Source organism: Salvia hispanica, chromosome 4 (assembly GCF_029641045.1).
Source record: "Salvia hispanica isolate PSC_SH4W2 chromosome 4, Shi_PSC_v1, whole genome shotgun sequence".
NCBI classification, from domain to species: Eukaryota; Viridiplantae; Streptophyta; class Magnoliopsida; order Lamiales; family Lamiaceae; genus Salvia; species Salvia hispanica.
In genome coordinates, this window is record NC_142695.1 from 15,473,699 (window position 1) to 15,485,711 (window position 12,013).

The following is a 12,013-nucleotide window of genomic DNA, read 5'->3' on the forward strand; positions in this document are numbered from 1 at the left end:
TGTTTTAAAGATTCTGAAATAGATACGGAGTACCTTTTGTTATATCGGTTTTTATAACTGAAATATCAAAATAAATGGAGAAAGTAAATAGATGTGAAAACCATTTTTAGTAGCATTAGTTATTATGGATTGTGATCTGTGAGTGTAAAAAGTTTATACCATATGAAATCTGCATATCAAAAAATGCAAATAAATAAATAAATGTCGTGGACTCGTGGATAACTCAAAAATAGTACTAGTAAAATGATTCTTTAAATAGTGGACAGAGTATTATTAAATCATTTTGAAGAACTAGAGCTTGATATTATAAATTGAAAAACGATATCGATATCATTTACTACCAAATAAAATTTACATTTTGAATTATCTCAATTAAATCATATTGGATTTGGATAGTATGTTGTGTAGGACAAAATAAATTGTTTTTAAAAAAATATTGAATTGAAGATTAAAAGTAGTCATACTTAGAGCATTTGTAATGCAGCTCCACCCGGGATGGCCGCCCGGTGGGGCTGCAAGGGGAAAATGAGAGGGCGGCCCGGCAAACCGACCCGAATGCGGCCGAAACGCCAATCACTGAACCTAATTTTCCTTTTTGTTTTTTATTAATTTAAATATTTATTTTCTTCATAAATACACACGTTTCTTTCTCATTTTCACACCTTACTCTCTCTTTTTACACTTCAATGTTTTATCGATCTTCAAATTAGTCGGAAATGGATCAAAGTGCTTAGGCAGCATTCATGGCCTGCGCATACGCATTGGGGTGAGATTCGAATGATTCGAAAACTTCGATTATTCTGAAGAATATTCCATTGAGGAGACGAGGCAATTGCTATGGACACTCTCCATTTGTCTAAGGTTGAGCTCGCTTACCAAAACAAGATGATCGAGGAGCTCAAGAAAAAAAAAGGGGATTTTAGTTTTTGATTCTAGATTTTAGATTTAAAGTAATGCAATTTATATTTTCAAGTAATTTGAAGTAATTTTTCTTTTTTTAAAAGGATGGATGTGAAATTGAGTTCGGCTGATAATGAGGTTGAATATATTGCAGGTGTTGGGACAAAATGACAAAAACTGATGTGAATGTGACAACTAAAAAGATTGAGTTGAGGCTGAAATGGAGCAAGAGAGGGAGAGAAACATTGGATATGCGCAAATCGACATTCTTATAGTAGTATTAGATTTTGCGAATGAATACACAGGAATCATTGAAGAAAATGGGGAATTGAAGAAGTGAATCAAAAGGGTGTGCAGAGGTAACTCGCTCAGCGCTACAGCCATAGAAACGAGCTGTGAAGATTGATTCAGTTCTGTTATAGGCAGCAACATATGTGGGTGAGGTAGGACGACGCCACTGCTGACCCATTAGTGCCGCCGGAATCACAATCATAACACAAACATTACAAAAAAGTTTCTATGCTGATCGTCACTAGGAAGCTGGACTCTGCATGTTGCGCCCACGTCCCCTATTTACATATCCATAACCTCCTCTTCCATAGGAAGACCCATGATAACGACCACCACCACGATATGGTCCCCGGCCTCCTCTACCAACTCGATACCTTGAATATTCTCCAAATGTCTGTGCACAGCAATTAAAATCACTACGAGGATATTGCATAGACCAAAAAAAACTGGGATTGGCAGTCAGGGTTGGAGTTGGACATATATACATACTAACATACCTCTGTGTCTAACTTTATTTGCTCCGAGTATCTTGTCCTTCCATGATTAGGATTATTGTTCAGGGCATTGGAAGAAAGGGAGTCAAAGAAGTCGTCCTTATTGTAAATAGGCTGCAACAACCAGAAACAAATTTCAGAATTGGCATGAAATCTTTTGCAAATTGTGGGATATTCAGTTGAGCATTGACTAAAATTGACCTTGACTTCAACATTAGGCAATTCAACATAATCCTCGTCCTCTCGATCTTCCTCATCACGGCCATCGCCGTGTCCTTCTTTATCTTTAGATTGCGACCTATTACTTTTTCCCAGATGGCCCCAAACTTCGTCCTTCTTGAATTTTTCATTCATTGCCATAAAATCAAAATCTTCAGTAAATTTCATAACTGGCCGCTGGTTCTGTAAGGCAAAGTAAAATGCTATCAAATTGGATTTTATTTACTACTACCACAAAGGAACCAGTAACCGCGCATAAAACAAATTGATGTATGTATGTGTGAGTGAATACATATGCAAAAAGAGATCTTACCCCAGATCCTCTTCCCCCACGCCCTCTGTAATTGTTACGCGCATAATAAGGGCCTCCATTTGGCTAGGGGACAACAAGAAGATACAATATTAGCTCCTAAGGTCTAATATCAGATACTCATATCAATTTAATTGTTAATAAATCAATATCAGGGTGAGAGTATCCAAGTTAAAAAACAAATATATCAAAAAAAAAAACATTATGATCTACTATCCAACACCAATCGACTCTCCAATTATTTTCACTTCAGTTCCAAACTAATCTTCTACCATAAAACAAGGTTTCAAAAACTGAATTCCAATTGAATCGCAAGTTCATACACATTTGTCAGAGACTTTGCTCAAAACTAAAAAGTAAATTTAAGAGAACATATTAAATGAATAAGCCCATGTGATGCATAGGAAAAAGATGATAACCAACCTTGTGTGCCCGAGCATTTGGTGGCAAAGGTAATATAGGTGGTTGAGCTTCCGTTGCTACAGGAGCTGGCGGTTCTGCCACAGGCTTTGATGACACTTGAACTACTTCCACATCCTTGTGTGTTGTTTGTAAAGATTGAGGTGCAGAAGCAGTAGATTGCCCAGACTGTAACAGATGCCCTGGGGTTAATAAAGGTGGTGGAGTCTCTATTAGACCAAAACCAGATGTCCCAGCATTAGATGTAACAGGCCGAGATATGGTCTGCTCATTTACAGCTGCTGGGCCAGGTACTACGTTCTTGCTAGTAATAGAAGTTGTTCCTGCATTATCAGGAACTGAAAATGGAGCCAATGATGGCAAGCTAGAGCTCAGCATTGATGTAGGGATGGCAGACACAGGAGCCTTGTTCGGCAACAGATCGGTCATTATTTCAGATGCTAAAGAAACAGGTTGCATAGGGGGCATATTCAAAGACAAAGTTGAAGCAGGCAAACTGCTAGAGGGCAAACTAGAAGAACTTGTGCTGCTAGGAATAAACGAAGAATGGTGATCGGGCAAAGTAGAACTGGGCAGGCTAGATGCAGCTGTTGGTAAAGATGAATTGAAAGCAGGAAATTGCATCTGTTGCATAGACGGAGTAATTGACATGCCAAGAGGCGGCCGGAGTAAGGACTGCTGCGATAGTTGTGGAAGGACATTAGGTGTGCCATAGAATCCCTGCCAATACATTGGCATAGGTAATCCACTACCATTTGCATTAGGTGGAGTAGGGCCCCAAGAATTCAAGTTCCCTCCAGGTTGATATACAGGCAGGCCACTTTGGAAATTTGACCCAGGGAGTCCCATTGGTGCAGAATGGGGACCAAGATCTGCTAAAGACCCATTAGGACCTGTAGGCAAGCTTGTAGATGGGGCTGTTGGACGTAGATATTGCGACTGCATCAGAACTCAGATTGATTAGAGTAAATTCTTTCATGCATTGTATCATTAAAGATGTTGCAGTACTACGTGCCTGAATAATTGCAGGATCATTGTTAATGGGTGGTGTAGTCTGAACTGGAGGGGAAGCTTTGACTTGCAAATCCTGATGGAAAATACACAAGTAAATCTTGGATCTAAAATGAATTGGATGAGGAAATGTCATTCCCACATACAGCAAAAGCAATGGTTAAGAGACAAACAAGTATCAAATCAAATAAATACCTTTATATCAGTTCCTCTAAACAGTATGTATTCGTAAATTTTGTCGCTAGGAGGGACTTGAGGTCCATCTTTTTTCCGTCCTTCTGTTCCAAATGATCTCACTGCAACATTAAGATAATAAATTAATAGATTTAATTCAATATGAAAAATAAATGACCAAGGAATAGGTTCGAGTACCCTGCTATTCTCATTTACGTGCATGTAAATGAAGCCTAACATAAATTTCTATGGGATAAGCAATCACTAAAAATTGAGAAAGCTCATTCAAGAAATAAGAAGCGAGCAATGTTATCAATTGAAAATGTCACCCTAATGATAAATTAAAAGTTAAAGATTTTGAAGTTCAAACAATAATGCAAGCACATCAAAAATACACATTTTGTAAAAGCAGAAGACAAACTCCAGCTACTTATTTATATATGCACAACAATGAAAGGTTAGAGAAGTTAGCGCATCAAAAGCTTATCGACAATAATTCACCATTTGATGATAAGACTACTCACTATAAGCAGTGATTAGAGAAATCATAAGCTGAATTACGATACGCATCTGACAAATCGAACTCTCCCGAGGATAAAAGGATACTAATGGCTACTGAAAAGACAAATGCAGTGAAAACCCTATGCTACTCAATATCTGGCTCACGGAACGTAAAAAATCCAAGTTCAGCGAACAATGCAGCTATTGAAAAATAAAGAAATTATGATCAAGCCGAATCCAAATTACCGGTAAACAAAAGTTTGAAAAACGCATAGAATAAAAGTTGGACGATTTCTGCAAATTAAAATAGCAGGTTCTTCATTTGCTCTCACCGTTGCGTAGGCCGATGCTGGACTCCTCAGTGTTGATGTTGTACAGTATACCTTCGTATCTGATCTCACTCTTCGAAGTCAAACTAATCAAGCTGCCGATGTATGAATCCGCCGATGCTCCGTCGCCGCCAGATCTACCACTGGACGCCGCCGTTGTATCCTCCGTAGCCATCTTCCAATCTCTTCTGCAGGTTCTCTAATTATTTCCGGTTTTTTATACAGAAATTTAGCAATCACTCAAAAATATATGTAAATTTCTAGAAAGACACTTTTCATCTACTATCAAAAAATTAGGGCTTTCAGGATTTTAATCTTTTGTTATTTTATAAATTAGGGCTTTCAGGATTTATTGTTTATAAATTCGGTAACATTAAATGGGGTATACTTTAAATTATCTGAAATACTAGTAGTGAGTATATTTTATTGTGAATTAGGAGTAGGTATGATGTGCACAGGTGCTCAAGGTTTACCGTTCTCATGGCTAACTGTGAATCTCTAATCGGTGGTTACGGTTTGAATCAGAATCGTGAGAATTTATCCGAACTGAAATCGTCGATTTTAGAACCGTAGTTTGGTTCATGTTCGAAAATTTCCGAACCAAAAGCGTGTCGGAACCGCCGGTTCGGGGCGGTTTCAAACTGGAATTACGAAAAACCCTCGGAAACCCATGAAACCGAGACGGAACCGCAAAAAACTGACTGTTCGGAACCGTTAAAAATCGAAAAAAACCACCGAAAAACCATCGGTTTGGAATCGAAACCGAAACCGGCGGTTTTGAAACCGGAATCATAACCGCGAAACTCCCTCACGGTTCGGTTCCGAACCGTAACCGCCGGTTTCGGAACCGTGAGCACCTCTAATGATGTGTATATGGACTACGGTCGGTTGAATTTTTAGAGCTTGATATTGTGATACGCTCGGATTTTGCATTGTTTTAAAGTCATTATTTGGTTCGTTTTAAGTATCAAAGTTGCATTACATGTCCATTATTTGCATATTTTATCCATTTCGGTATTCGGAAGCTGGAGCTGAAAACCAGTCCAGCGCATTCTGACTCTCTCCGGCGGCAGCTAGGCCTGTTCGCGTGCGGCAGTCCCAGTTCAAACTCATTTTGTCGGAGATTCTGAAGTCCTATCTGGCCGTGCTACATACCATTCTCTTTGTCTTTGAAAGAGCTTTGTGTTGGTACCTTAATCATCTCAATCGGAGTTTTGTGGAAAAAGTTATGTCTATTCTACCAAAGTCGCGCAAAGCTTTCAAGTGCAGAATTTATGCGGAAATTCAAGGAAGGAAAGAAGACATTACCTTGTGAAGCCAAATCTTTTCCTTAACCTATGGGGCACGAAAATTCCATATTTGCTATTACTTGGACGAAACTTTTGATCAAATTTAAATCTTTTTCAAGCCTATGTATACCCATAACCCAATTCATAATATAGACCCATTTATAGCCTCCAAGATTGGAGAGCCCCAAGGCACCCCCTCCACTCTCCAGCCCTAAATCCTCCATCCACCATTCTTAGAGATTGGATAATTGTGTTTTGTGTAAACTTGTAACAGCCCAGATTTCTAGGGTATAATAAATACGGCAACTGCTATTTAGGCGAACTTAAAGGCAACGAGAACGTAGACTAGGGTTTCATTTAAAGAGATTTGACCAAGTGTTTAATGAACTATCAAGGCAATAAGTCAACGGCTTAATCACGAAAATCAGGATTTGATAGATAACATAGGCTAAGCTCAAAAGTCAAGGGTTTGATGTAAATCCAACAAAACGCAATATTTCACAATATTCCAACTCAAGAAATAAGTTCAAATCAACCAAAGATAAATAGTTTCAAAACAAAAAATTCAGCGGAAGCAATCCAAGAGAAAGCGAAGCCATGTATGAAGACACGACTACACTTAAAGTTCCAAACATCCATTTTATTCGATTCAACTGTCTCAACACCGCCGACCGCCCGTCGCCGCTCAACCTGCACATAGGGAAAACACATGCAGGGCTGAGTATTTTAAACGTACTCAGTGGACTCATGCCAAAACGTTTTAATAGTTATGCCACCCTTACCATAGTGAACTCGAGGTTTAGCATTTAATTTTAAAAAATAGCATCGAGTATCACAAAATATTTCATGGACTGGTCAGTCAAACAATACCTCCCATTTTCTCATCAATCAACACTATCATGGTGCGACGAAGTGTGGCCACACTTTCGCCCACGAGATCGGCCGACTAGCAAGGACGGCTCCCGATCTCCCGTGTACACTAGCCTGACAGGGTTCGCGGCCCTACTTAGACCCGAATTCGTTTATATAGCCCTATAGCCTAATGGAGCGCACTCGCAAGCTAGGCATCAGGCACACACAATATCCAAAATAATCATAGGCATGGCATAACAATTTAATCCGCCCTTATTGCTCCACTATCATAATTTGCAACATAAGAGAGAGTTAAGAATAAAGCCCACCTCGATTCCTAGATTTCAAGCACGTTCTTCTTCTTGTTATCACACCAAGAACGCGAGCTATCACCTTTAATTTATGTATTTCACCAGTAAGTTTCAAACATTGATCAAAATCATGCGTGTTCCCAACGTTTTCCTTTTTCCCATCGTTTAGTTTTAATATCATCATCCAAATCAAAGTACGATTATCAAGGACGGACTAAAAAGGAAATTGTTCATACTTTTCAAGGACGAATAGAGTATTAAGTTAATAATAAATGATTAAAATTAAAATTAAGTTGCATACCATAATTATATAAGTTAAATTGAAAAGTACTATAATGAAGTAGTAAAATACTCCGTCAGTCTGCCATTAGTAGTCTCATTTTCTTGGCGGCACGAATTTTAAGAAATGTTAAGAAAAGTGGATGGAAAAAAGTTAACAGAATATTGGTCTCATATATATATATATATATATATATATATATATATATATATAGGGTCTTGTTAGGATGAGATTTTTGGGCATAATTGAGAAATGACATGCAATCTCAGCCACTAATTCACAAGATTAACTTAATGTCAACAAATATCACATTATGTCAACACGGGGGTATAATTGTCTTTTCATTAAATTGTATTTGAAATCATTTTCTAAACTCCTCTCTAAAACTCTAGCTGCAAAGTCTTCAAATCTTCAACATTCAAATCTTCAAATCTTCAAATCTCTTCAACATTCAAATCTTCAAATCTCTTCAACATTCAAATTTTCAAATCTCTTCAACATTCAAATCTTCAAATCTTCAACATTCAAATCTTCAAATCTTCAAATCTTCAACATTCAAATCTTCAAATCTTCAACATTCAAATATTCAAATATTCAAATCTTCAACATTCAATAAAATAACACCTATTAAAATGTCAACAACTAAAAAATAACACTTAATAATTCACATATCAATACCGAGAATATCGAATATCAACAACTCGTATTAAAATGTCAACAACTAACAAATAACACTTATAATTCACATATCAATACCGAGAATATCGAATGTCAACAACTCGTATTAAAATGTCAACAACTAACAAATAACACTTATAATTCACATATCAATACCGAGAATATCGAATGTCAACAACTCGTATTAAAATGTCAACAACTAACAAATAATATTTATAATTCACATATCAATACCGAGAATATCGAATGTCAACAACTACTCGTATTAAAATGTCAACAACTAACAAATAATACTTACAATTCACATATCAATACCGAGAATATCGAATGTCAACAACTCGTATTAAAATGTCAACAACTAAAAAATAACACTTACAATTCACATATTAATACCGAGAATATCGAATGTCATCAACTTATAGTTGACATTATGTGTATAGTTGATATGAATTGTATATGTAGTTGACATGAATTGTATATGTAGTTGACATGATTGTACATATAGTTGACATGAATTGTATATGTAGTTGACATGATTGTACACATAGTTGACATTATATGTATGTAGTTGACATTATACGTGTGTAGTTGACATGAATTGTATATGTAGTTAGACATACATTATATATGTAGTTGACATTATATGTGCGTAGTTGACATTAACAAAGGAATATCACCAAACATCTAGAGTGCATTATGATTAAGCTTGATTCTCCAATCTAGCTACATCCAACACAATTGATAATTGAAAAATAAAAATTATTTTTATCTAATCACAATTGATTAACACCATATTCACTTTCCAGAAACACAAAGCAGAATTTGAAGTTTTTTTGGAGATTCAACTACCTAAGTTCAAGTTTGCAGAAATAGGAACAAATCCAACCTCAAACAAGCAAATAATTGAATAAGCAAACACAATTTGATGCAATATATACTGCATTTATCACAATTAACACCAAATACACTTTCCAGAAACACAAAGCATAACAGAAATTGAGAATTGATTTATATACCAACACCACCATAAAAAAAAATCTGAAAAATCAGAAACGGACGAAGTCGGTTACAGCAATCCGCTACAAAATTCTGAACTTATTTTCATATAGTAGAGAATCAGCAACTCCATTATGATCACAGATCTGACCTCGCTTACGCTCGCGATTCACACCGGAGAAACAAAATTTCTAGAGAAAAACAATAAACTAATGATTTCTCCTACGAATTGAACCTTCACTCATAGCCAAACGCAACGAGATTTCTCAAAATCCGAACAATTGCATAAAATATTCAATCAAACAGTTGAAGTTTCTGTTTCTTCAAAACTCAGTGAAAGCCAATCAAACAGTTGAAGTTTCAAATTGAAAAAAATGAAAAAATCACAATTCGCGCTTCTAATCAAATTAGCATTTCAATCTCCCAACGCTATGCGAAAACACAAAATTAGATGAAGCAGCATACTTAATTCGCTCTTCTAATCAAATTAGTTTTGAATTAGTTTTGAGGCCACCGGAAAAGATCAAGAAAATCACACAGCTCCGATTCCAGCGACAACGCTGAAAAATACCTGAGAGATCTTTGCTCTGAAACTGATAGATCGGACGTGTGCTGGAACATCCTCAGATCGGAGGTGCACCGCTTCGATTCCGACGGCGACAGAGACATCGCCTGCGGCGTGATCGATCTGACGATAGCGAAATCGAAGGAGATTCACGACAAGCTTCAGCCGCGGCGTCAGCTTGATGCGCCATGACCTCCGCCACGTCACCCCGCCGGAATCACCTAGCTCTACAACTCGCATCTTCTGCTTGTGACCGGCGCCGGCGATGCGCTGGTAGCCCTTGCGGCGTCAGTAGCCTCTGATTCCTCGGTAGACAGTGGCAGAAACACCTTCCATTGGCTAATTGGTTAAAGATTTGGTGAAGGTGTTGCTTTAATGGAGGAAAATTGAGAATGGAATTGGAGGAAAATTGGAAATGGAATTGAATTGGAGTGCTGGAAACCACGTTTCATTTGTTTTAAACTTAAATTACCATTCTGCCCTTTCATAATTAATTAATCTAAAATATTTTTCATGTGACAAAATCTGGACCACTCATTTAATGAAAATGAGTGGCTAATATTGCATCTCATTTCTCAATTAGCCTAAAAAATCTCAATTGATCATGAACCTATATATATATATATATATAGGGGAGCACTAGGGTGCCCCCTTATTTAGAGTCACAACGTACATCTAATCTGGTGCTGCCATGTGGCACAAAACATGCAATATTTTAAACACAAAAATGCAATCTAGTTGTACATGCATTTTTCGCAGATTGCATTTTTGTTGTATGTAAATTGCATTTTATAGTGTTGAGTTTTGCATTTTCACATAAATTGCATTTTTTATTGTTAAGTTTTGCATTTTCACATATAAAAATGCAATTCGTCTATATATAAAATGCAATTTAAACAGTCAATATCTAAAATGCAAAACTTAACAATAAAAAGTGCAATCTGCATATAACAAAAATGCAATCTGCCGAAATTCATTTATAGCTTCTACAAATGCGTATTGCATTTTTCTGTATACAATATTGCATTTTTCGTGTCATGTGGCAGCACGTGGTTGGATGTACGTTGTAACTTTAAAATTAGTTGTTATACTAGTACACCCCTATATATATATATATATATATATATATATATATATATATATATATTTATTTTGATTATTGATAAATTTTGGTAGAAAGTAATTGTATTAAGCGTGTAATTGACCTTTATGGTTTTCTCTATTTGTTTGTGATTAGGTCGTTGTTGTATTTAGTTTTATTTTGCATCAATTGTCATTTTATTTTCATGAAATCATCCATTGCTTACAAATTTCCGTGTTTTCTTTTCGTTAGTTTCAGTTTGTAAATTTTCGACAAGTAATGCACTATATTAAATGTATAATGTAGATCGTATTAATGTACGATTATAGTTGTATAATGTATATTCAGCTTAGAATAATGTACATTACAATGGGTTTAATGTGTGACAGAAGTTAAATCCATTCCCCTTTGGGTTTAGCAATCCATGTGGCTAGAGTATAGTACCGACCGAAATACGAAAACGTGACCAAGGGCAGAGAGTTTGAATCATTCCCCTTGGGTTTAGCAACCCATGGGGCTAGGTTATAGCACCACCACATGAATTAAATTTCTTTTTTTAATGCGTTTAAGATTTGGTATAGTAAATAATGTACCAATAGTATCTAATAATGGGCACGGATCATTGAATAATGTACAGACTGAATAGAATAATGTTGAAAGGAAATTGAATTCATGCCCTTTGGGTTTAGTTATCCATGAGGCTAGGTTGTAGTACCCACTCACAAACGGAACCATCACAAAGGGCAGATAGTTTGAATCGTTCCCCTTGGGTTTAGCAACCCATTGGGCTAGGCTATAGCACCACCACATGAATTAAATTTTATTTTTTAATGCGTTTAAGATTTGATACAGTAAATAATGTACTAAATAGAATCTAATAATGTGCACGGATCAGTGAATAATGTACAGATTGAAGAGAATAATTATGAAAGGAAATTTAATTCAAACCATACCAAGTGCTTTACATCGTCATAAATCTAGACAAAATACCCTACAAATCTATTTCAAATCGGTTGGACACCTCCTGAAGTACATGTTGTTGTCTTTCTTGTTTTGACTAGGTGCTGCAAAATCCTCTCTCACCGAGACCGCCACAGAGCCGTCGCTGCCGCCGCAGCGCACAAGGAATGGGGTTGATCCATGGGCATGAGCATTTCCAAACAAGCCTACTTGGTTCATCTTTCTCCAACACCTCCTGGTTGGGTGAATTAAGATCGTCATTGCTGCCAAGTTCCTCCAACACATTCTGGTTTAGCAAAAGGAAATTACATGTATCAGTGATGTAACAGATCAATAATGTGCAAAAATATAT

General features: G+C 36.6%; 1 protein-coding gene across 1 annotated transcript; it reads right to left on the bottom strand.

Annotated features, from left to right (window-relative positions):
* Window positions 1-1,152: 1,152 nt before the first annotated feature.
* On the bottom strand, window positions 1,153-4,953 carry LOC125195930 (protein decapping 5-like). The gene is made up of 8 exons (XM_089057758.1): window positions 4,653-4,953; window positions 3,841-3,941; window positions 3,650-3,721; window positions 2,638-3,573; window positions 2,218-2,280; window positions 1,887-2,087; window positions 1,689-1,799; window positions 1,153-1,585 (listed from the first exon to the last, which is right to left on the bottom strand). Exons 1-8 carry the CDS (start codon window positions 4,822-4,824, stop codon window positions 1,433-1,435), a joined length of 1,809 nt encoding a protein of 602 aa, XP_088913884.1. The 5' UTR covers window positions 4,825-4,953; the 3' UTR covers window positions 1,153-1,432.
* Window positions 4,954-12,013: the final 7,060 nt, after the last annotated feature.